At 50.2% G+C, this 26,036-nt stretch overlaps 1 protein-coding gene across 11 annotated transcripts in view; it reads left to right on the top strand.

The window, feature by feature from the left end:
* The window catches only part of LOC105487200 (phosphatidylserine decarboxylase), a 43,790-nt gene that overhangs the window by 10,127 nt on the left and 7,627 nt on the right, over positions 1-26,036 (top strand). For 2 of the 11 annotated variants that reach the window (XM_011750553.3, XM_011750552.3), the window contains exons 2-3: positions 2,245-2,324; positions 4,457-4,632. In XM_011750553.3, coding sequence (XP_011748855.1) covers positions 2,245-2,324; positions 4,457-4,632 — 256 coding nt within the window. Of the gene's footprint in view, positions 1-94; positions 206-2,244; positions 2,325-4,456; positions 4,633-11,731; positions 12,166-14,702; positions 15,085-19,761; positions 19,929-20,670; positions 20,780-22,112; positions 22,164-22,187; positions 22,208-22,310; positions 22,449-22,709; positions 23,335-23,419; positions 24,204-26,036 lie in introns of those variants that run through there. The other 9 variants (XM_011750555.3, XM_071080440.1, XM_011750561.3 and 6 more) reach the window with 9 other exon arrangements.

Here is a 26,036-nt window from a genome sequence, read left to right as displayed (position 1 = left end):
GGGTTCAGGCGATCCTCCCACTTCAGCTTTTTGGTTCGGTAGGACTACAGGCACACACCATCATGCCCGGCTAATTTTTGTATTTTTTGTGCAGATGGGGTTTCACCAGGCTGGTCTTGAACTCCTGGGCTCAAGCAATCCTCCCGCCTCAGCCTCCCACAGTGCCAGGATTATAGTTGTGAACTGCAATGCCCAGCCTGGCAAGGTGGGTGTTTGTTTTGTTTTGTTTTTTGAGACGGAGTCTCGCTCTGTTGCCTAGACTGGAGTGCAGTGGCATGATCTCAGCTCACTGCAACCTCCACTTCCCAGGTTCAAGTGATTCTCTTGCCTCAGCTTCCCGAGTAGCTGGTACTACAGTGTGTGTGCCACCATGCCCGGCTAAGTTTTGTATTTTTAGTAGAGACAGGGTTTCACCATGTTGGCCAGGCTGGTCTCGAACTCCTGACCTCAAGTGATCCACCCACCTCGGCCTCCCAAAATGCTGGGATTACAGGCGTGAGCCATCGTGCTCAGCCAGGTGTTTGTAAGGCAAGGAAATTTTATGCGAAAAAAGGAAAATACCTAAATCTGATAACGTTTGTAGGATATCTATATAAGACATAACTTGGGCTAAGTGCTGTGGCTCACGCCTGTAATCCCAGCACTTTGGAGGGCCGAGGCAGGTGGATCACTTGAGGTCAGGAGTTTGAGGCCAGCCTGGCCAACGTGGTGAAACCGTGTCTCTACTAAAAATACAAAAATTAGTCAGGTGTGGTGGCGTGTGCCTGTAATTCCAGGTACTCAGGAGGCTGAGGCATGAGAATCGCTTGAACCCGGGAGGTGGAGGTTGCAGTGAGCCAAGATCCGCTCCAGCCTGCGTAACAGAGTGAGACTCTGTCACACACACACACACAAAAGACATAACTAAATATCCACGGAAGTAAATGTTATAGTATGAAAGTAATAAATGCAATTCTATTTTTCACAAAAATACTAATTTAAACATTTATAATAGAGTGAATTATTCTATCATAAAGGGTTCCAAGGAAAAAAATGTTTATTGACTTGGATACAGTTTTTTTACTTTAGATTTCAGGTCAGTATTTGGGGAAACTGAAGTGATATCTAAACTGAAAGTGAGATATTTCCTCTTTGATTAAGGGAAACTCAACCAAAAACTCATTAATGCTTTGCTTGCCGGCATAGTCATTTATTGCCACTGGGAATATGTCTGATTTCTCCAGGCAAAGATGAAACAAAGAAGAGAAACTAACTGAACCAGAATAGTATTTTCTTTTTTTTTTTTTTTTTTTGAGATGCAGTTTTGCTCTTGTTGCCCCGGCTGGAGTGCGATGGCACGATCTCAGCTCATCTCAACCTCCGTCTCCCAGGTTCAAGTGATTCTCCTGCCTCAGCCTCCCAAGTAGCTGGAATTACAGGCATGTGCCACAATACCCAGCTAATTTTGTATTTTTAGTAGAGGTGGGGTTTCTCCATGTTGGTCAGGCTGGTCTCAAACTCCCAACCTCAGGTGATCTGCCCACCTCAGCCTCCCAAAAAAAACCCAAAAAATTTTTATTGGGAAATAGTTTCAGGCTTACAGAAAGTTATAAAAATAGTACATAGAATTCCCAAATACCTTTTACCCAGATTCCTCAAATGTCAGCCCTATTTGCTTTCTCATTTTCCATCTCTATATGTATATGTGTGTGATACATATACATTTTTTTCCTGAGACACTTGAGAGCAATTTGCCAACTTGATGACCTTTTGCTTTTAAGTCCTTTTCTAGGCCGGGTGCGGTGGCTTATACTTGTAATCCCAGCACTCTGGGAGGCCGGGCGGGTGGATCACATGAGATCAGGAGTTTGAGACCAGCCTGGCCAACATGGTGAAAACTCATCTCTACTAAAAATACGAAAATTAGCCGGGCGTGGTGGCACATGCCTGTAGTACCAGCTACTAGGGAGGCTGAGGCAGGAGAATCTCTTGAGCCTGGGAGGCGGAGGTTGAAGTGAGCTGAGATTGTGCCACTGCACTCCAGCCTGGGTGACAGATCAAGACTCCATCTCAAGAATGAATGAATGAATAAATAAATATTTCAGTCCTTTCCCTACAGGACATTTTCTTACCTACAGTACAGTTGTCAAAACCAAGACATTTACATTGATACAATATTGTTATTGAGTATTTAAATTTTGCCGATTAATCCACTAATTTTAATTTTAAGAATAATATTTAATGGTTCATTTTGCTTGGTTATAGCCTCCATCACCGTGAGATCACTGCCCTGAGCCAATCTCTACAGCCCTTGTGGAAGCTGCCTTTTAGAGCCTTTCGCACAGGTAAGGAGCAATTAGAGATGGTGGTGGCCCTCTCTGTGCCTCAGGTTCGTCGTCTGTAAATTGGGATCAACATAGGGTTGTTGTTACAGTTAAATGAATTAGTGTGCGGAAAGTACCTGGCACGCAGTTAATCACTGAAGCATTAGCTTTGCTTTGCTTTTTTTTTTTGAGACAGAGTCTTGCTCTGTCACCCAGGCTGGAATGCAATGGTGCAATCTCAGCTTACTAAACCTCCACCTCATAGGTTTAAGTAATTCTCCTTCCCCAAGTAGCTGGGACACAGACGTGCACCACCACGCCTGGCTAATTTTTATTATTAATTGTTGTTACTGTTTTTATATTTCAAAGACTGCATGCATACCGGCTAATTTTTGTATTTTTAGTAGAGATGGGGTTTTGCGATGGTGCCCAGGCTGGTCTCAAACTCCTGGCCTCAAGTGATCTGCCCACCTTGGCCTCCCAAAATGTTGGCATTACAGGCATGAGCCACCATGCCCGGCCTCATTTTGTTTTTTTGATTATAGCCATTCCGATGGATGTCAGGGGGTCTCATTGTGGTTTTGATTTGCATTTTCCTGATTACTAATAATGCTGTATTAGTTTGCTAGGGCTATGGTAACAAAGTAACACAAACTGAGTTGCTTGAACAGCAGACATTTGTCTTATTATTCGAGGGGCTAAATGTCTGAGATCAAGGTGTCAAGGGTGCTTCCTTTGGAGGGCTGTGAGGGAGAATCTGTTCCATGCCTCTTGCCTAGCTTCCAATGGTTTGCTGGCAATCTCTGGCATTCCTTACATATAGAAGCATCACTCTAGTCTCCTCCTTCAGTTTCACATGGTATTCTCCCTGTGTGTATGTCTGTTTCTAGATTTTCCCTTTTTATAGGGATACCCATCATATTGGATTTGGACCCACCTTGGCCACCTTATTTTATTTTATTTTATTTTATTTTATTTTATTTTATTTTATTTATTTATTGAGAGGGAGTCTTGCTCTGTCATCCAGGCTGGAGTGCAGTGGCATGATCTCGGCTCACTGCAAGCTCTGCCTCCCAGGTTCACGTCATTCTCCTGCCTCAGCCTCCCGAGTAGCTGGGAGTAGAGGCGACCGCCACCACGCCTGGCTAATTTGTTGTATTTTTAGTGGAGACGGGATTTCACCGTGTTAGCCAGGATGGTCGCGATCTCCTGACCTTGTGATCCTCCCGCCTTGGCCTCCCAGAGTGCTGGGATTACATGCTTGAGCCACTGCGCCCAGCCTGCAACCTCATTTTAATTTGATAACCTCTGTAAAGACCTTCTCTCCAACCAACTAAGGGCACCGTCTAAGGTACTCAGGGTTAGAACTTCAACATAAGAGTTTTGGGGGAGTTTTCAGCAATTTAACGCATAACACATATTTAACCTGTCTTTTCTTGTGCTTATTGGCCAATGTATGTTTTCTTTGGACAAAGGTGTATTCAAATCCTTTGCACATTTCAATTGATTGATTGAGAGAGTCTCACTCTGTTGCCCAGGCTGGAGTGCAGTGGCGTGATCATAGCTCACTGTAACCTTGAACTCCTGGGTTCAAGCAATCCTCCCACCTCAGCCTCCCTAGTAGCTGGGACTGTAGGTGCAAGCCGCTGTGCCTGGCTATTTGTCTTTTTTATTGTTGACCTGTAAGAATTTATGAGATTTTGCATTTGAGAGAGAATACCAGTGCCTGCTCAAAATTGGGCCTGTGTTATAAAAGCAAGATCAAAGAGTCCTGGGTGAGAAATGGTGTTTGGCTTCAAGTTCTGGACCTGTTGGTGACCACCTGGGCAACCTTGATTAATTTCTTGACCTCTTTGTGATTCAGTGTTTTCATCTTATTAATACATTTTGTGACTGCCGTGGCAGTTGAGGCCATTGTAATTCTATAGGAAAGATGCCTGTCCTGTACTGACTGACAGAATTTGGAGACAGGAGGGTCTGAGTAGTGACCCAAGGTTTCACCTGCCTGCTAGATACCTTGAGGATCCAGTCGCCTCTACTGAGGGCTTCTGAGGTGCACTGACTTTTCCTGACCCTCCCATTGGTGCTGGGTTTGCATGACTCTTCCCTATTCCTGTCTCCGAGGCTCAAAATTGTCCTGTTTTTTATTACAGATGCCAGAAAAGTCCACACTGCTCCTGCCCGAACCACGTTCCTGCTGCGTCCCCTGCCCATTCTGTTGGCGACAGGTGGCGGGTATGCAGGGTACCGGCAGTATGAGAAGTACAGGGAGCGAGAGCTGGAAAAGCTGGGATTGGAGATTCCACCCAAACTTGCTGGTCACTGGGAGGTAGGAATGAGGTGGAACTGCCTTGGGTTCTTGTCCAGCAAACTGTCTGTCACTTTTCCAGTTGTTCCAAAGTTGAAATGTTTGAACAAGTCAAATATGCTTTCTTGGAGCTCACGTCTCCGGTCGGTTTTGGCCAGATACAGGACTTATAACTTCGGTGTCATGTCAAGCTTGTCTTATGTCCCCAGACCTAACCCTGGTCTCCCCAAGGGTTCTAAGTAGAAATTTCATGCTGTTGAAGTCTCAGAGCATACGTCTTGAATTGGTGCTGACATCCTGGCTGTTCTGCTATTCTTTCCTTGTTAGTTGGAAGAGGGCTGAAACTATTGAGCTTTTGTGATGTGGATTAGTTCTCACCAGGAACCAGACAGAAATAATCAAATTCCTTTGTCATTATTGCTCAGAATGCTTCCTTCCATCATAGTCACACGATAGGGGCAGCCTGCATTGTTGTTGAATGCACAATACATAACGAAACATCTTGTTCCTCTGTGCTTCCTGTGTCCCAGGACGATTCCTGACTCACAGGAGACATTCAGTAAATTGTGAAATTGAATATAAAGGTGTAAGTTTAAAAATTGCCTTTTTTTATAGCCATAATTTAACAAATAAAAAATCTGAAATATCAAAGGACCAGTAATAGGCCTCAATACCCTGGGCAAAAGAAGGGGTGACAGTTGAGGCTTTGTAATATCTGGAATGCAATGGTGATCCACTCCACTTTGCTAATCCAGATAAGCTGAGTTTATTCTAATAGGACATACGGTGACCACAGCATTAGGATGCTGAAGGCAAGTCTCAACCATGCTCTGCAGTAGCTATGTGAAATGGGACATGTCACTTTCTTTTTTTTTTTTTTTTTTTTTTTTTGAGACGGAGTCTCGCTCTGTAGCCCAGGCTGGAGTGCAGTGGCCGGATCTCAGCTCACTGCAAGCTCCGCCTCCCGGGTTCACGCCATTCTCCGGCCTCAGCCTCCCGAGTAGCTGGGACTACAGGCACCCGCCAACTCGCCCGGCTAGTTTTTTGTATTTCTTAGTAGAGACGGGGTTTCACCGTGTTATCCAGGATGGTTTCGATCTCCTGACCTCGTGATCCACCCGTCTCGGCCTCCCAAAGTGCTGGGATTACAGGCTTGAGCCACCGCGCCCGGCCTAGGGACATGTCACTTTCTGTCTGGTCTCGTGTCTTTAACAGTAAAACAGCAGGTTGGGTTGGAACATGACTCTGAGAATTCCATCCAACTCTAACACAATTTAGGAGTATTTGCTGCCATTGGCATTACATGCTACATTATAGATTTCCTTCCAAAATCCTTTTTTGGACTTTGATTTTGACCATTTTCTTCCAATAGAATCTAGTATATGGACTTCACTTGATTTCTAACAATCCTGTAAAACCGTGACTTAGTCAACTGACCATACAGATCCAGCTGTGGGAGTTACCCTAAGAGATATGTCTGCCCTTGCCCCCTATGTCCATGTGCCTACCCTTTGGCCTGTTCATATGCCTTGGGCTTTGTAATAACCTACCTTAAACAAACAAAAAAGTTTTCTGGTACTATATCACAAATTCCATTTGGTAAAGGATAATTATGTAGTAGGGGAGTCACACTTTCAAAGTATGCTGCACTCTGTTCCCTATGGCATTGCTGGTTTCCCCTGTAAACATCATTCTCCATTAGATTAGTAGGTTAGTAAACTACTTGTAAAGTGTAGGTAGCACATGACTGTGACTGCATGACCCCCCTCAAGTGTTAAACCCACGCTGACATCTTTCCGACCTTGGGAATTTGTGAGGCTGACTCACCCTATAGTGAACTTGCATACTTTCAAGAAATTCCCACATACTTCAAAGGTTTCCCAAGAGAATAAAAATTTGGAAGAAGGCCGGGCGCGGTGGCTCAAGCCTGTAATCCCAGCACTTTGGGAGGCCGAGACGGGCGGATCACGAGGTCAGGAGATCGAGACCATCCTGGCTAACCCGGTGAAACCCCGCCTCTACTAAAAAAATACAAAAAAAAACTAGCCAGGCGAGGTGGCGGGCGCCTGTAGTCCCAGCTATTCGGGAGGCTGAGGCAGGAGAATGGCGTAAACCTGGGAGGCGGAGCTTGCAGTGAGCTGAGATCCGGCCACTGCACTCCAGCCTGGGCGATAGAGCGAGACTCCATCTCAAAAAAAAAAAAAAAAAAAAAAAGGAAGAAACCTGCCACTTTCAAAATCGTAGAAGACCAGTGCCAGTAGTTTTTTAGTATCTGCTGTTTATGTAATTGGGGTTATTGCCATACATAGTTTCAGACCAGAAGATGGTTCTAAAGAGGACAGGGGTGATTAACTCATAAGTCCCAGGGCCTGGAAAGTGACAGGACACTGGAGTGGAGTGGCTTAATGCAGTGTGAGGTCTCAAAGCACCTGTTGGTAAATAACTGGGCTTAAGTTAGATACTCTTCCAGATTGAATACAATGGTCACAGAACTCCTCCTGGATGTTCTTTTTCTTTGGTTGTAGTTATGAGGTCTTGCACTGTTGCCCAGGCTGGTCTCAAACTCCTGGGCTCAAGCGACCCTCCTGCCTCAGCCTCCCGAAGTGCTGGGATTACAGGTGTGAGCCACTGCACTGGCCACTCCTGGATTTCCAAGTGGGACTCCAACACTTCATTTTATAAAGGGGAAGTGGTCTGGACTTGGAGTTGACATTGGAGTTTGAGTATCCCTTATCCGAAATGCTTGGGACTGAAAGTGTTTTGGATTTTTTTTTTTCAATGTTTGTAGATATAGATTGAGATAACTTGGGGATGTGACCCAAGTCTGAACACAAAATTTATTTTATTTTATTTTAGTTACTTATTTATTTTTTTGAGATGGAGTCTCGCTCTGTTGCCCAGGCTGGAATGCAGTGGCGCGATCTCGGCTCACTGCAACCTCCACCTCCCTGGTTCAAGCGATTCTCCCACCTCAGCCTCGCTAGTAGATGGGATTACAGGCACCTGCCATCATGCCCGGCTAATTTTTATATTTTTGTAGAGACAGGGTTTCACCATGTTGACCAGGCTGGTCTCGAACTCCTCACCTCAGGTGATCTGCCCACCTCAGCCTCCCAAAGTGTGTGGATTACAGGTGTGAGCCACTGCGCCAGGCCAGTTTATTTATTTGAGGCAGAGTCTTGCTCTGTCACCTAGGGCTGGAGTACAGTGGCACGATCATGGCTCACTGCATCCCTGACCTCCTAGGCTCAAGCCATCCCCCCACCTCAGCCTTCCTGAGTAGCTGGGAATATAAGCCTGTGCCACCATGCCTGGCTAATTTGTTTGAATTTTTGTGGAGACAGGGGTCTCATTTATGTTTTAGATATACTTTCTACACATAGCCTGAGAGTAACTTTATACAACACTTTTTTTGTGCATGAAACAAAGTTTTTTGTTTTGTTTTGTTTTTTTGAGACAGAGTCTCACTCTCACCCAGGCTGGAGTGCGGTGGCATGATCTCGGCTCACTGCAACCTCCACCCCTGGGTTCAAGCAATTCTCCTGCCTCAGCCTCCTGAGTAGCTGAGATTACAGGTGCCTGCTACTGTGCCCAGCTAATTTTTGTATTTTTAGTAGAGACAGGGTTTCACCCTCTTGGCCAGGCTGGTCTTGAACTCATGACCTCGTGATCCACCCGCCTTGGTCTCCCAAAGTGCTAGGATTACAGGCGTGAGCCACCATGCCTGGCCAAAACAAAGTTTTGACTGTGACCTGTCACATGACATCAGATGAATTTTTCACTTGTTGGTGTCATGTTGGCACTCAAAAAGTCTCTGATTTTGGAGCATTTTGGATGTTCAGATTAGGGATACTCAACTGTATAAGTTTTCAGGAATGGCAGCAGGTTGAGAAGGAGAGTCTTGAATGGCTGTCTGGGGCCAGGTCCTAATCCCATCTCTGGTTTCACCTAATCACTGTCATCACAAATGAAAAATGTGAGATCTGGCCGGGCGCGGTGGCTCAAGCCTGTAATCCCAGCACTTTGGGAGGCCGAGACGGGCGGATCACTAGGTCAGGAGATCGAGACCATCCTGGCGAACACGGTGAAACCCCGTCTCTACTAAAAAATACAAAAAACTAGCCGGGCGAGGCGGCGGGCGCCTGTAGTCCCAGCTACTCCGGAGGCTGAGGCAGGAGAATGGTGTAAACCCGGGAGGCGGAGCTTGCAGTGAGCTGAGATCCGGCCACTGCACTCCAGCCCGGGCGACAGAGCCAGACTCCGTCTCAAAAAAAAAAAAAAAAAAAAAAGAAAAATGTGAGATCTTCCTAATGTAACTGATACCAGAATTGTCGGGGAGCTTTAAAAATTATGAATTTGATGCCAGGCGCAGTGACTCACACCTGTAATCTCAGCACTTTGGGAAGCCGAGGCAGGCGGATCACGAGGTCAGGAGATTGAGACCATCCTGGCTAACAAGGTGAAACCCCGTCTCTACTAAAAATACAAAAATTAGCCGGGCTGGTGCCGGGTGCCTGTAGCCCTAGCTACTGGGGAGGCTGAGGCAGGAGAATGGTGTGAACCCGCGAGGTGGAGTTGCAGTGAGCCAAGATCACGCCGCTGCACTCTAGCCTGGGTGACAGAGCGAGACTCCGTTTCAAAAAAAAAAAAAAAGAATTACGAATTTGAATTCCTTAACTCCTGGAAATCTAGAAAGTTTGGGCCAGGCTCAAGATCTGTATTTCAGGAGCTCTGTAGGTGATTCTGATGATAAGCCAGCTTGAAGAACCAAAGGCAGATGAGCCCTACCTAATGTTCCCTTCGGGGCTACAGTTTTTTTTTGTTTGTTTGTTTGTGTTTTTTGAGACGGAGACTCGCCCTGTCACCCAGGCTGGAGTGCAGCAGAGCAATCTCGGCTCACTGCAACCTCCACCTCTTGGGTTCAAGCGATTCTCCTGCCTCAGCCTCCCCAATAGCTGGGATTACAGGCGCCCACCACCAGGCCTGGCTAATTTTTTGCATCTTTAATAGAGATGAGATTTCACCGTGTTGGCCAGGCTGGTCTCAAACTCCTGACCTCAAGTGATCTGCCCACCTCGGCCTCCCAAAGTGCTGGGATTACAGGCGTGAGCCACTGTGCCCAGCCAGTTTTAGTTTTTTTTTTCTTTTTCCAGAGACAGGGTCTTACTGTGCTGCTCAGGCTGGAGAGTAGTGGTGTGATATCTTGCTACAGCCTTGAACTCCTGGGTTCACATGTTTCTTTCACCTTAGCCTTCCCAGTAGTGGATATAGGTGTGTGCCACTTCGCCAGGGTAGTTTTAATTTAAGTCTTTTATCCATTTTTGAATTAATTTTTATTTACAGTATAAGAGAAGAATCCAATGTCCTTCTTTTGCATGTGGGCATCCAATTTTCCCAGCATCATTTGTTAAAAAGACTATCCTTTCCCTATTGAATGGTCTTGATATGCTTGTGGAAATCAGTCTTATTCCCTGTTAAATGACAGAGATGATACAGTAAACACTATGACAGAATGTTGGAAAACAGAGGACATCATGATTCCCATGCCTTCTCGCCATGTGACTGTGATTGCTTCATCATGAGCTTTATTTTTTATGCATTCACTTCTTGTCTTTGTCTCTAATTTTTTTTTTTTTTTTTTTTTTTTTTTTTTTTTTTTGAGACGGAATTTCACTCTTGTTGCCCAGGATGGAGTTGCAGTGGTGCCATCTCGGCTCACCGCAACTTCCGCCTCCTGGGTTCAAGCAATTCTCCTGCCTCGGCCTCCCGAGTAGCTGGGATTACAGGCGTGTGCCACCACACCCGGCTAATGTAGTATTTTTAGTAGAGATGGGAATTCTCCATATTGGTCAGGCTGGTCTCTAACTCCCAGCCTCAGGTGATCTGCCCGCCTCAGCTTCCCAAAGTGCTGGGATTACAAGTGTGAGCCACTGCACCTGGCTTTTTTTTTTTTTTTTTTTTTTTTTTTTTTTGGAGACTGCGTCTCACTCTGTCTCCCAGGCCAGACTGCATGATCTCGGCTCACTGCAACCTCCGCCTCCCAGGTTCAAGTGATTCCCCTGCCTCAGCCTCCCAAGTAGCTGGGACTACAGGTGCGCACCACCACGCCCAGCTAATTTTTGTATTTTTAGTAGAGATGGGGTTCTACCGTGTTGGCCAGGATGGTCTCAATCTCCTGACTTTGTGACCCACCCATCTTGGGCCCCCAAAGTGCTAGGATTACACGCGTGAGCTCCCATGCCTGTCCTTTTTTCTCTATTTTTAAATGGATTCAGCTGTTTTTTTTTTTTTTCTTTTTTGAGACAGGTTCTTGCTGTGTTGCCCAGGCTGGAGTGCAGTGGTGCAGTCACAGCTCACTGTAGCCTTAACCTTCCGGGTTTAAGCATTCCTCCCACCTCAGCCTCCCAAGTAGCTGGGACCACAGGCATGCACCTCCACCACACTCAGCTAATTTTTTATTTTTTGTAGAGATGGGATCTCACTATGTTGCCTAGGCTGGTCTCAAGCTATCCTCCCACTTTGGCCTCCCAAAGTGCTGGGATTCCAGGTGTGAGCCACCCTGGAGCCACACTCTTGGCTCTTCCTCAGTGGTGACAGGCGCCCAGGTCCCGAAGTCTCTGGTTGCCACTGAGGCTTTACCACATCAGTTGATTCTGGTATACTGGTGGTCTTTGCCACCATGAATAATGTTGCAGAGCACACCTTTGCACATAAGGCCTTTTCCTCATGATGAATGCCTAGGTGTAGGATTGCTGCCTGAAAGGGTATGGATACCTTTATGATTTGTGGCATGCATTTGACTTCTAAAACAATCAGAGTATTTCCCCCTTATCCAAGGTTTCATGTTCCTGCAGTGTGAAAATATTAAATGTAAAATTCCAGAAATAATTCCTACTTTTTTTTTTTTTTTGAGACAGCGTCTCACTCTGTCGCCCAGGCTGGAGTGCAGTGGCGCGATCTCGGCTCACTGCAACCTCCACCTCCCGGGTTCAAGCAATTCTCCTGCCTCAGCCTCCCCAGTGGCTGGGATTACAGGCTTGTGGCACCATGCCTGGCTACTTTTTTTTTTTTGTATTTTTAGTTGAGATGGGGTTTCACCATGTTGGCCAGGCTGTTCTTGAACTCTTGACCTCAGGAGATCCGCCCACCTCAGCCTCCCAAAGCTGGGATAACAGGCGTGAGCCACCATGCCCGGCCTCAATTCCTAAGTTTTAAATGTCTCCCTGTTCTGAGTAGCAGAATGAACTCTCACTCTCTCCCACCTAGGATATGAATCCTCCCTCTGTCCATTGTGACCTCAGTGTCTATGCGCCTGCCCATAAGTCACTTAGTAGCCATCTCAGTTATCAGATCAGCTGTTGTGGTATTCCGGTGCTTGTGTTCAGGTCACCCTTATTTGGCTTGATGCTGGCCCCAAAGTGCATAATAGTGATTCTGGCAATTTGGATTGCCGAAGAGAAAGCGGTAAAGTGCTTTCTTTAAGTGAAAAGGTGAAAGTTCTGGACTTCAAAAGGAAAGAAAAAAAATCATATGCTGATTTTGATAAGATCTATGGTAAGACTGAGTCTTTTATCCATTAATTGAGCATGATGTCGAGGCGGGTGGATCACCTGAGGTCAGGAGTTCAAGACCAGACTGACCAACATGGTGGAACCCCTTTTCTAGTAACTACAAAAAATTAGTCAGGAGTGGTGACACATGCCTGTAATCCCAGCTACTCGGGAGGCCGAGGCAGGAGAATCGTTTGAACCCGGCAGGCAGAGGTTGCAGTGAGCCGAGATCGCGCCATTGCACTCCAGCCTGGGCGACAGAGTGAGATTGTGCCATTGCACTCCAGCCTGGGCAGCAAGAGTGAAAGTCCGTCTCAAAAGAATAAAAAAAAAAAAAAGGTCGGGCTTGGTGGCTCACACCTGTAATCCCAGCACTTTGGGAGGCCGAGGCGGGTGGATCACCTGAGGTAAGGAGTTCAAGACCAGCCTGGCCCACATGGTGAAACCCCGTCTCTACTAAAAATGCAAAAATTAGCCAGGCGTGGTGGCAGGCACCTGTAATCCCAGCTACTCGGGAGGCTGAGGTGGGAGAATTGCTTGAACCTGGAGGGCAGAGGTTGCAGTGAGCCGAGATCACGCCATTGCACTCCAGCCTGGGAGACAGAGTGAGACTCCGTCTCAAAAGAAAAACAAAAAAAACACCAAACTGAAACAAAAAGGATGTTTTTATGTTAAGTTTTTATTCCACAGAATGATGTTGCTAGAAAGGGTAGCTTGAGGCCCGGAGTGGTGGCTCATGCCTGTAATCCCAGCACTTTGGGAGGCTGAGGTGGGCGGATCACTTGAGCTCACCAGTTTGAGACCAGCCCGGGCAACGTGGTGAAACCTCGTCTCTGCTAAAAATACAAAAATTAGCCGGTGTGGTGGCATGGGCCTGTGTTGCTGGCTCCTTGGGAGGCTGAGGTGGGAGGATTGCTTGAGCCAGGAGGTAGAAGTTGCAGTGAGCTGAGATTGTGCCTCTGCACTCCAGCCTGGGTGACAGAGCAAGACCCTGTCTCCAAAAAAAAAAAAAAAAAAGTAGCTTGAGATCATGCTCTGGAAAGCTGCTTGCTGAGCTGCTCAGGTTGAAGATCCAGAGTGTTCCTTTTAGTTCCATTTAGCCCCGTCGCGTGGAGTGAGCACAGCTCGAATAATGCTTTTTGGCTTCCAGAATGCTATTCCCTTGAGTCCCTGATTCAACCTGTGGCCCACCAGTGGGCAGAGGTGATTTTCTGTGGGGCACCGAGGGCACTCTTGAAGGCAGGAGCTCAGGGACTGCTGAGAAGTAGAAGAGCTGCTTCTCTGAGTTTCTTTTCAGGAACTCATGATGTCCTGGGAACGCTCTTGGCTCATGGCCAGAGTGTTCACTTGGGCTCCACAGGTGTGGCTTGTGGCTTTGGCTGTTGACATAGGGGCCTGTGCCGAGAGCCGTGGTGAGTGAGCAGACAGAGGGTGGATGGCTACCAGGTATAGATCCATAGTTTATGGATCCGTAGTTTATACTGCTGCAGTGGTCATGTGTCCTGCCTTTGTGTGGCAGTTGTGATTTCAGATATGCTGCCTATTTGTCCCCAAAAGTCATAAAAAAATCATTCAGCAATCATGGCATATTGCCCGTTGCCTCTTTTCCTGAGATTGACAAATACTGTTTTAGATGATACCTCAAATGTTTGGTTACAAAACATCTAACTGAAAATATACAATTTCAGCTAGGCATGGTGGCTCATGCCTGTGATCCCAACACTCTGGGAGACTGAGGTGGGAGGATTGTGTGAGCCCAGGAGTTCAGGACCAGCCTGGCGAAGCAAGATTCTGTCTCTACAAAAAAATACATTAAAAAATTAGGCAGGGGGCCAGGAGCAGTGGCTCATGCCTATAATCCCAGCACTTTGGGAGGCCAAGGTGGGCAGATAACCTGAGGTCAGGAGTTGGAGACCAGCTGGCCAACATGGTGAAACCCTGTCTCTACTAAAAATGCAAAAAAATTAGCTGGGTGTGGTGGCGGGTGCCTGTAATCCCAGCTAATTGGGAGGTTGAGACAGGAGAATCGCTTGAACCTAGCAGGTGGAGGTTGCAGTGAGCCGAGACTGCGCCATTGCACATTGCACTCCAGCCTGGGCAATGAAACTCTGTCTCAAAAAAAAAAAAAAGTAAAAGGAAAAGAAAAATTAGCCAGGGTTGGTGGTGTGTGCCTGTGGTCTCCGCTACCTGAGAGGCTGAGACAGGAGAATCGCTTGAACCTGGGAGGTGGAGGTTGCAGTGAGCTGAGATCATGCCACTGCACTTCAGCCTAGTGACAGCGAGACTCTGTCTCGAAAAAAAAAAAAAAGACAAGTACTCACTCTGTCGACCAGTCTGGAGTGCAGTGGTGTGAGCAGGGCTCACCACGGCCTCGAACTCCCAGGCTCAGGTGATCTCACGTGATCCTCCCACCTCTGCCAAGACTGCACCATTGCACTCCAGCCTGGTCTGTCTCAAAAAACAAATAAGGGAAAAGAAAAGAAAAACCAGCCAGGGGTGGTGGTGTGTGCCTATGGTCCCAGCTGCCTGAGAGACTGAGGCAGGAAGATCTCTTGAGCCCAGGAATTTGAGACCAGCCTGGGCAACATAGCAAAACCATGCCTCTACAAAGAAAAAACCATTAGCTAGTAGTTGAGACAGAACTGTTTTTTTTGGCCGAGGCTAGGGAAGGATGGAGGCAGATCTCTGAGGGGAGGGAGTGGCCTGCGGGCGTCCTTACTGCCCGTTTTGCCTCTCTTGGGGTAGCTGTGTCATTTCCTCTCCGCTGGTCTTCTTGGCCAACAAGCGTTTCTCATCTTCCCTTTTCTCCCCACTTCCCCGCTTCATCCCCCTTCATCCCCCTTCATCCCCTCTTCCCTGCCCCTCCACAGACCCGGGGCATTTGGTGGACACTTCTGCTTGCAGTTAGTCAGGGCAAGTGGAGGTGAGTTTCCCATGGGGCGGGGGCTTGACAGCAGGGGTGGCCATCCAGACTCTCCAGAAGGGACGTGGGGCTGCTGTTGTGACAGGATCTGCCCCACATCTTTGGGCCTGCGCTGTGCCCAGTCACAGTGTCCTGAGTTCCTTTGTGTTACCTCTGCCCTATAGATCTAGGTCTTGGAGGAGGGCTGGTTTCTTCCTGGGGCCACCACCACCTGGCAGCAGCCCCACAGCCAAGGGCAGGCACAGCCAAAATACATCTGCCTGGGTGGCCACAGAGCAGGGCCAGGCTCTCCTGTCCCAACCGTTTGGAGGACAGAGGGCCTGGCCCGAGGGGAGGCACTTGCTCAGCCTGCAGCTCCTGTGCCAAAGGCAGGGCAGCCTCTGGCTCTGTCTGGGGCCAAGCCTTATTTCTGGAAGCACATGGATCCTCCTTCCTTGCCACTCGGTCTAAATGTTTAGGTTACAAATATTCTGAGTGAGAAATTTCAGTCAGAGTTTGTAATGTGTAGGACGTGACGTTAGGAAGTGAAGAGCTTTCCTCTTCACTGATTCAAGATGGCCAGTGCCGGGTGAGGGGAGCGGGATACTTGCTTCTTCAGAAGAATGGATCTAAAAGTTGACCTCTTCCCCAGACCGAGTCAGCATGGGAAGAGAATTGTGCTTTCACAAAAGCAGAGATGCTTTTCTGTAGCTTTCACTGTTTCTTCTCTGCTCCGGAAAATGGAGGACGAAGGAGTTCTCAGGTCCTCAGTCACTGGAATCAAGTGACATGCACGTCCAGTGAGAGTGCCTGAATGGGGCCCTCAGGTCTGAACAGAACAGCCCTGTGGCTCCCTCGAGCTGGTGCAGGAGGAAGTACAGAGGAGGGTCCGGTTCAGAGTGGTGTGAGACCAGGGTTAGATGACTGTTGCCAGTTTAGGGCTAATGAGAGATTTTTAATGGTAAATATGTAATCTCTCTTTTTTTTTTTAAACTTTTTCTTTTTTTGAGACAGGGTCTTGCTCTGTTGCCCAGGGTGGAGTGCAGTGGTGTGATCGTGGCTCACTGCAGCCTTGACCTCCCACGTCAGCCTCTTGAGTAGCTGGGATTACTGGCATGCACCACCATGCCCGTCTAATTGTGTGTGTGTGTGTGTATATATATTATTATTATTATTATTTTTTTTTTTTTTTAATAAGAGTTTTGCCATGTTGCCCAGGCAGGTCAAAACCTCCTGGGCTCAAGTGATATGCCTGCCTTGGCCTCCCAAAGTGTTGAAATTATAGGCATGAGCTACTGCACCCGACAAATATGTAATCTTTTTTTAAAAAGGGAAAAGGTTGGGCGTGGTGGCTCATGCCTGTAATCCCAGCACTTTGGGAGGCTGAGGTGGGCAGATCACGAGGTCAGGAGTTCAAGACCAGCCTGGCCAATATGGTGAAACCCCATCTCTACTAAAAATACAAAAATTAGCTGGGCGTGGTGGCGGGCGCCTGTAATCCCAGCTACTTTGGAGATTGAGGCAGGAGAATTGCTTGAATCCGTAAGGTGGTTTTGTTGTTTTGAGGCATGGCCCTAGGGGCTTGTGGCAAGGGCTGAGGTGTTTGGGGAGCAGCAGTGCAGGAAAGGCCTTACTCAGGAGCAGCCGGGCTTGCAGGGATGCCCACTCCTGCCTGAGTGCTGCTTCCTTGTTTCTAGCCTCTATTTAGAATTTAAAAAAAAAAAGTATAGTACAGTATTCCAATTCATCAAAAGGAATAAAGACAGATCAGCCTGTCTGATCTGTCACCATTCGGCCTAAGCATAAGGCAGGACCCTGTGAAGTGGCCTGTGTCCTCCTTCTCTCCCTGTCCCCTGCCTGGAGCCCCATGGGCCTGTGCTCAGCACGCATCCCGGCGCCATGGTGTACCTGGCGGTGAGCAGTATCGGACATGTTCTCCATGTTGGTAAGCCACATACGTGCTGTAGCTTTATTAGTCTCATCTATAAATAGGGCCATTCACGCCCTCAAAAAGTTGTTAAATGAGAATGATGTGTAGGTAAATACCTGGCCCCATGCTGGCAGGGAGTGGAGCTTTAGTAAGTACTATTTTACTTCTTGCCTAATAGGTGTGAGTGTGGAAATGGGCAAATAGTCAAATTGGCAGGGAAGCAGAGCCTCCCGCCTGCTCCGGTGCTACCTGAACTCCCGTAGTGTTCTTATGCCACTGGAACTGGCTGGCAGGGGCCAGCTCTGACCTCAGAGAATTATAGGCTCATTCTAGGGCAGGAGGATATCACAGAGGGTGGAAGTGTGGCTCACACAGCCATGTCCCCATGGCTTTGAGCGGTCAATGTGTGGAATAGTGGAGGGACCATGTCTCAAGAAGATGTGGAACTCAGTAGGACATGGTGGCTCATGCCCATAATCCCAGCACATTGGGAGGCCAAGGTGGGTGGATCACCTGAGGTCAGGAGTTTGAGATGAGCTTCGCCAACATGGTGAAACCCCGTCTCTACTAAAAATACAAAAATTAGCTCGGTGTGGTGGCAGGCGCCTGTAGTCCCAGCTACCTGGGAGGCTGAGGCAGGAGGATCGCCGGAACCCGGGAGGCAGAGGTTGTGGTGAGCCAAGATCATGCCACTGCACTCCAGCCTTGGGGTTAGAGTGAGATTCTGTCTCAAAAAAAAAAAAAATGGAACTTAAACACAAGGCTAAACTTCTGGGTTGGAAGGAATCCAGGGATTGCCAACTCAAGACACCTGTGGCCCTGCATGAAGCTGTCTGCCAGACGACTCTACCTAAAACCACTGTTTTTTTTTTGTTTTTTTAGGCAGAGTTTCGCTCTTGTTGCCCAGGCTGGAGTGCAGTGGCGCGATCTCAGCTCACTGCAACCTCCACCTCCCAGGTTCAAGCGATTCTCCAGCCTTAGCCTCCCGAGTAGCTGGGATTATAGGCGCATGCCACCACACCCAGCTAATTTTGTATTTTTAGTAGAAATGGTTTCACCATGTTGACCAGGCCGGTCTTGAACTCCTCACCTCAGGTGATCCGCCCACCTTAGCTTCTCAAAGTGCTGGGATTACAGGTGTGAGCCACCATGCCCGGCCTGAAAGCACTTTTTCTTTTTCTTTTTTTGTTTTTTGAGATGGAGTCTTGCTCTGTCACCCAGGCTGGAATGCAGTGGTGCGATCTCAGCTCACTGCAACCTCTGCCTCCCGGGTTCAAGTGATCTCCCACCTCAACCTCCCGAGTAGCTGGGATTACGGGCACATACCACCACACCTGGCTAATTTTTATATTTTTGTGTTTTTACAAAACTACTGGGCCTCCCAAACTGCTGGGATTACAGACATTAAGTCACCACATCTGGCCTAAAGCACTTTTCCTTTATTCCACCTCAGTCTGCCCTTCCTCAGTGCCTGGGCAGGACCCTTAGGGAGCTGCTGGTGGGGCTCTGAATGGGTCAGGGGTATCCAGGACATCTCACAGGCTAGTGGGACTGCCAAAAACGATTCTCATCTTAAAGGTGAGTGGGGAGTTGGGCAGGGCTAGGAGAATCTGGTGTGTAGAGAAATAGCCTGAAGGCACTTTGTGCTTGCCCGGCCTCTCTGCCGAGATGTCTAGGAGGCTGATGCCTGCCTGTGGTTTCTTGTACTAGCCGTTAAGACACCAGCCATCTTCCTTGAGGGGCCTCTGCCAGCCCCTAGGGAATGAGAATTGGCCAAGAGCCAGGAAATAAGAATTAGCTGAGGACACCTGCCACCCCTGTTCCGCAGCTACCTTCTGTTCCCTGGCACAGGGCATCCCTCTAGAAGTAGTGGATGAAATTCACACAGCTGAGACCTGGCAGGGAATACAGGTGGGTTGACTGAGGCAGGGAGGCCTCCATCTGCAGGTGGCCTGAGAGCCTGTAGAGCCTCACAGTGGCACTAGGTGGCACTCCCACCCAAGGGAGTCCTAACAGAGTGGGAGGCATGGAAATAAAGGACTCCATGGCCTGAAAGAAATATAATACAAGGCAGGAAAGTAAATTTCCAGGCATTTTTTCCCCCCCTAATGGAAATTCACTTGTAAATGATTGTTCAAAATCCAGAGGCATTTCCCCACTGAAAATACATGTGGTGGAGGTCTGGTTGGAAGGTGGGGGAGTGCTAATCTCGGCGGACTTGTGGGCTGGTTTATGGGGTTGTTTTGTTTGTTTGTTTGTTTTTTGAGACGGAGTCTTGCTCTGTCGCCCAGGCTGGAGTGCAGTGGCACGATCTCAGCTCACTGCAACCTCCATCTTCTGGGTTCACGCCATTCTCCTGCCTCAGCCTCCTGAGTAGCTGGGACTACAGGCGCCCGCCACCATGCCCGGCTAATTTTTTGTATTTTTAGTAGAGACGGGGTTTCACCGTGTTAGCCAGGATGGTCTCGATCTCCTGACCTCGTGATCCGCCCGCCTCGGCCTGCCAAAGTGCTGTGATTACAGGCATGAGCCACCGCCCCCGGCAGTTTATGGGTTTTTAAACACCCATCTGCCTTAGAGGCTTAGAATGGTTAAAAAGCAATGCGGGTGGATGCAGTGCAGCCGAGCTGGCCATTCCACAGGGAAGGGTGTGAGAGTCCCAGAGATCTCTCAGCACATGGGAGGTAGAATGTGTGCAGAAGCTGGGCTTTCCTCTGCAGACCTTTCTCCCCTGGTCTAACTGGGGCCTGGTTTTGTTCCGTCCCCAGGGACCCGTGTGGGCTGGTCTGTAAGTACTAGAGGCTTTGAGGAGGCCAGGATGGTCTTCAGGGTCTTTCCAGTTCTGGAAGTTGGTGGTGCCAGGATTCTGCGTCAGCATCTTTCTGTGCTTTAATTGCATTTTATCCCATGTCATGTGTTTCCTTGGAGTTCTGAGGTAAGAAGGGGTCTGAAGTTTCTTTGGGGCTCTGAGAATGCTGGGATCAGTTACAGTAAGTTTTCAATCTTGATGATAGGTTCTTGGGATCTTCACCTTTAAGCAAAACATAGAATGAAACCAGTTTTACTATAGGCTAATTGATGGAAGCAAGAGTTAAGTTCCTGTGAATGTTTCTGACCACAAAAACATCACTGAACTTTTAAAGACCCCAAACATTTCTAATATTAACCATTGAAATGTGAGCTATACATGCATTTATGAACAATTAATAAAAAGTTAGATAATTATTTACGTAATTACTCCAGTTCAGGGTTGCAGGTGGTCCCCTATCCGGGAAGCTCAGGGCATAGGGCGGAAACCAGTCCTGGATGGGACACCTTCCCATGGCAGGGTGCACCCACACCCACACTCACTCAGACTGGGACCATTTAGACACACCAGTGAGCCTAAGTGCACAGCTTTGGGATGTGGAGGAATCTAGGGTACTCAGAGAACACCCATGCAGACATGGGGAGAACATGCACACTCCTCACAGACAGTAGCCCTGGCTGGAATAGATTTTTTCTCATCAGTGTTATGATGACACTATTTGAGGACCTCCCGTAGTGATGTCTGGACAGGAGAATATTAGGAGCGGCTGTGTGTAAGGTATCTGCACCCTGTACCACATTCTGAGGCCCTTAGGAATGTACTGTGCCTTGCTCACCCCCGCCTCCCTGTTCCCATGGGTGCATTGTAGGTGTGGAAGAACATGGAAATCCATGGAGGAGGACCCTATCTGTCTTCTTCCCCCTGCTGCATCCCAGGGCTGTGGCTTGTCATGTAGCACTTGCTTGGGCTGGATCCAGGTAAGGACGACAGGTATATGGGGCTGTGACTGCACGCCCTTATGTCCTGTTCCAGGCGTGGCCCACCGCCCCATTTCTCCACAAGCCCTACAGACCCTCTTCTCCTGTTCCAAACCTTAATTCTTTCTTTCTTTTTGGTTTAAAAAAAGAAAGAGGTCTCACTATGTTGTCCAGGCTGGTCTCAAACTCCTGAGCTTAAGTGATCTTCCCACCCTTGGCCTCCCAAACTGCTAGGATTACAGTCATGAGCCACCATGCCTGGCCCCAAACCTTAGTTGTTTCAGAAACAAAGATGTCAGTGATAAGAAGCAGCTGGAATTGTATCCTGTTCAGTGGCTCAGAATGAGACTGAGACTTCCAAGGCCATCTCACCGTTGAATAGGGGATGGGTGTGCTCAGTTGCTCCCACAGATGTGAATGAGGCTACTTAATGCCACACTCTTTCTTTGATTGAGTGGTGATCCCTCTCAGACCTTTCTCCTCCCCTAAAAGAATTAAGCTGATTGGTCCGATCCCATGTGGGCTGAGTGCTTGTTGGGTGTCTGGCACCATGTGGGTATGGGGTGGGCTGCCAACCCGCAGACCTAGGGTCTTCCGATCTAGTGGGGTGGGAAGACAGCATGCATCATCCCATGGGCTGTGGATCCTAATAGTGAAGCAGGGAGGCCTGTGTGCTCTAGGCTGGGGCGGTCGGACTTTGTTTATGGCTGCCCCTGTTCACTGGTCTACATGAGTTTTGGAGTCAGGGCATTCTCTATGTCAGGGATGTGCAGTGCCTGGAGGGCAGAAGGTCGGGGTGAAGCCTTGTAGCTTCAAGATGGGGTGTGGGAAGGATCAGGGATTTCGCCTTCTCTGGAGCTTCCAGGGCTAGTAGGGGTGCTTTCTGTTCAGTCCAGTGAAGAAGCCGGTCCTCAATGAGGTCAGCAGCGGGTGGGATTCTGAGTCTGCCTAGTGTTGGGTGGGAGTGGTGAGGGGAGGCAGCTGCTTTGGGAGGCCAGCCACAGGCTGCAGACAGGCGGCTCACAGACCAGCGAACAGACTGAGGACAGACAGGAGGCATCCCTTGGGAGCAGCCGGGCCCACCTTGCTAGTTGAGTGGGGTCCTCCCGTGACAATGACCAGGCAGAGCTGGTGCCTGCTGCCCTTCCTCTTCTCCCTGGTCTTGGCCCCTCCTCTTAAAGAGGCCCTCGGGTTGGGCTGGCGGCCCAGCAGGACTGGGGCTCAGAGGCAGCGGCGGCTTTAAGGGTGGCTGGGGTCGGTCTCCTGCCCCCGCCCCTGGTAGTCTGAGTGGCTGGAGCCCGAGCCCCGCCCACTCGCCCCAAGGCTTCGCGGCTCCGGGAGCGCCTCTGGGGAGTCGGAGCCCGGAAGCTGGAGCCACCTGCGGGTGAGTGAGCGGAGCCGGCGCCCCGGTCCGGCCGGGAGCCACAGGTGACTTCTTAGGGAGGCGCCCTGCCCCGCCCTCTCAGAGAGCCAGTGCCAGGTGGGGATGCCCTTCTAGCGCCTTCGGTCGCAGGTGGGCTCTCCCAGCTGCGACGACGCGGCCCGGCCTGAGGAGCCCTGCGGACAGGGTCGAGCGAGTCGTGGGCTTTTTTCCGTTCCCACGTGGGCATAGCCCGGGCCCGGGCTGCGTGAGCTCACTTCCTCCACGTCCATCTCCTGCCGAGCGCGGGTACGGGAAGTGAAGGGCGTACGGGAAGTGAGGCGGCTGCGGAAAGTGAGGGGGTATGGGTGGGGGAGGGCGCCGGCAGTGAGGCGGCTGTGGGAAGTGAGGGGGTGCCGGCTGGCATTGGCGGGGCCCGGGCTGGGGCGCCTCTGGCTCTGAGAGCTCCCGTCTCCTCCTCCGCGCTGCCTGAGGGACTGGGGGCAGGGTCCTGGGGAAGAGGGCAGCGCCGGAGGGCCAGGGAGCGGGTGGCAGGCTTGCTGCCTCTGCCCAGAGCCGGTTCCCCTCAGCGCCCAGGGTTGTCTGAGAGGAGGTTCCCTGTTTTTGGGCGGCTAGGACAGACCCCTGCGAGTCCTGCCTGCCGTCTTCCCAGAGCCTCCTGGGCTGCCTGCCACTGACTGGCTGAAAGGCGCCTCTGGGCCCTTCTCTTTGCTCCCTGGTCCGTGTCGCCCAGGGAGTACCATTTTCCCCGTCCCCTAGTTGGAAAGTTTGCCTACTTCTAGCTCAGGAACACAGGGAAGGCAGGGTTGTCGCCCCACTGGACGCATGCCGCTGCCTGGTGGCCCGGCCTCAGCAGAGCTGGGGAGAAAGTCAGCCCCCCTCCTCGCTCCCCGCCTCCCGGGGGGAGTGTACGGCCCGCAGTCAGGCCACTGGACACAGGATTTGGGGCCCTGGAGGTTTCTGCTGAGGCTTCAAGAGGCGTGGTCCTGGCGCTCCAGGCGCTTCCCATCAGATAGCAGGAGCCAGTTCTCAGGGTTCCTGGCTGAACACACAAGCTGCAAGGCTCCATATCCTCCGGCAGAGCTGACTGGGGGCTGCAGGCGACAGTGCCATATTCCTCATTGCCTGCTCCGCCTTGCTAAGGCTTGAACCAGAATCCAACAGGAGCAGCACTGTAAGTGTATACACGCATACCCCTACACACATCCCCGGACCTACACACACATATCCTCGCGCACACAACCCCTACCGGCACACACCCCCTCACCTACACACACCCCGTACACACACACCCCGTACACGCGCACACCCCCTCACACACACCCCTACAGGCACACACCCCACACCCTCGCGCCTACACACACACACCCCTATATGCACACACCCTCATACCTACACACATGGCTCCTACATGCACACACCTTGCACCCGTGCACACCCCCTCCATGCACGTAACCTCACACGCACACACCACCTATACGCATAACATATCCTCACACCTAACACACCCCCTACACACACCCTCACACCTACACACCCCACACACCCCCACACACACACCCTCGCACCTTCACACCTATACACGCACCCCTCCATGCACATACCCTTGCACCTACACACGTATCATACATGCACACATACTTGTACCTACACGCACCTCCCCTGCATGCACAACATGCTTGCAGGCCCCAACCCAACCTGTAGTAACTGCTGCCTGGCCTGGGTGCATTCATCCACTTCAGTTGGAATGTTCCATTCCACTGGTGGGGGGGCAGGTATTGTGGTCTTTACCCTGGTTGGTGAGGGATGGGTGGGGACATGGTCCTACTGCTCTGGTATGGATCCCCAGAACAGCATGTCCTGACAAAGGTGCTCCCCACCCCCCATAGGGTCCTATCAGCCATTGCTTCCTACTCACAAGGCCAGTCACTGCCCGCAAGTTTGGGTTCCTGTGTTAGAACTGCCACCTAAGCCCCTCTTATTTCATCTTTCCTGTGGTGGAAACCCCTGCCTCCACCGGTGTGAGGTTGAGTTTTTGGAGAGGTGAGGTGTTGGAAGCCAGGTCTGAGGCTGCGTCACGCTCCTGGGTGGAAGTGGGGTTTCTGAGCAGTTATTCTGGGCCATGGTTGCAGCTGTGCTCTGAGCCCCAAGGGAGTGGGTAGCAGGAATTTACTTTCCCATTTTCCAGATGTACAAACCAAGACTTAGAGAGTACCTGTGACTTGCCAAGGCCTTTCCCTGCTCTCAGGGCAGGGGTAGAGGAAGGCAGCCAGAATTGCAGTGACCGGGTTGTCACCAGCCACAAGACCCTCTGAGTTCTCATGTTGCAGGTGACTGGCCCTTAGGCTATGTAATGACATTAAAGTCCTATTGGTCACAACCCTAAACTCATCTCCACAGAATGTCTTTGAGGCTTAGAAGGGAGGGAAGGTGTCAGCGCTTCCTCCATTCTGGGTACCCTTCTTGCAAGTTCCTCATCCAGGGCCTGAGGCTCCCACCTCATGTCACCCTCAAGACAGCCAGAAAGGATGAAATCTTTGGCTTGGGGTTCCAGGGCTGTCATAGGCAGAGGGCAAGCTGGGCTCTGAAATGGGGAGGCCAGAAACACTGCTGGCCAAGGAATTGGCTTTACCCTTGGGAAGCAAGAAGGCAGCGACCTCTAAGCGCCCCTTCCCTCTATCCTGCAGCTCTGAGAGGGACTGGCAGTGCTCAGCCTGTGTCCTGTGGCAAAGCTGGATTCATTTTCCTTCCTGGTGATCTTTTGGGGCCCACAGGTGGTAATTTGGAGGCACTGACACCCTTGTCTCAGTGCCTGTTTTAGAAGAGGCAGAACAGTGATGTCAAGGATCTGAATGAGCAAGGACCCCATGCCCTCACTGGGCTCACCAGCAGGTGCAGTGCCGCAGCCTGGCCTCTCAGGATCGTTCTTAGTCTCTCCAGGGCCCACCTTTCCCTGATGGGCATCTGACTTGGCCCCTGGCCTCATGTGCCTCGATTCCGTAGTAGGGCCCCTCTGAGACTGGAGGCCAGACCCAGCCCCTCACAGCACCATGGAAGAATGAAATGCCAAGGCTCACAGGGGAACCTGCTTTGAGAACCCAAGGTTTTTGGCCAAACTGGGTTCATCTGGATTCATCTTTCTGATACATTCAGGGCTGTGGTGGTCACTGTCCCACATGGTAGATCAGGGAGGAAAACTGGCAGGAGGCTGGGGTTCCCCAAGGCCCCTCCTCTCTGCCTCCCCTCAAGGCCATGCTTGCCTCCCTGTGAATCCTGGCTGTGAGCTCAGCTCCAAGCCTGCACTCTATCCACCAGGGAAAGAGCTTCCCCTTTGGAACCAGGCACCAGGCTCACCCCTGACTGCTGTTACCCCTCTGTTTCCCTGGCAGCTGGCAGGAGGCCAGCATGGAGCCTGCTGGGCCAGGGAGGGTGGGGTGTGTGCTCAGTATGTTGGCGGAGTGATTGGAGTGACACAGCCCTGGAGGCCTGGACCCTGGGGCTGAAGCCGGGGTGTCTGTGGGTCTGGGCCTTGCGATGGGATGGGCCTCTTGTGCCTGTGCCAGTTTCCTGGTGGCGGCATCTTCTCGAGGGAGGATGCTGGTGTGTATCTGTTTGCTGGTGGGTAGGTGCCCTCCTGCCTGACCCACCTGCAGTGAGCTGTCCCCATCGCTCATTTAGGAGAGGGGCCTGGGCCAGCCCCAGCCACTGCCTGGATCAGTGGAGAAATCCATGCTTGTGTCCAGAGCTTAGTCACCTTATTGTCCTGGCTCCAAGAGGCCACTGAATCCCATACCCGGGGCTTCGGTGACTCTAGCAGGCAGGTGCCCGGGTGGAATCTTCTCCTCTGTGGCTGAGGAGGGTTTGCCAGGGCGTCAG

The sequence above is a fragment of the Macaca nemestrina genome, chromosome 15 (assembly GCF_043159975.1).
Source record: "Macaca nemestrina isolate mMacNem1 chromosome 15, mMacNem.hap1, whole genome shotgun sequence".
Lineage (NCBI taxonomy): Eukaryota > Metazoa > Chordata > Mammalia > Primates > Cercopithecidae > Macaca > Macaca nemestrina.
The sequence above is the reverse complement of the archived record's forward strand: the minus strand, read 5'-3'. Positions and strand labels throughout refer to the sequence as shown.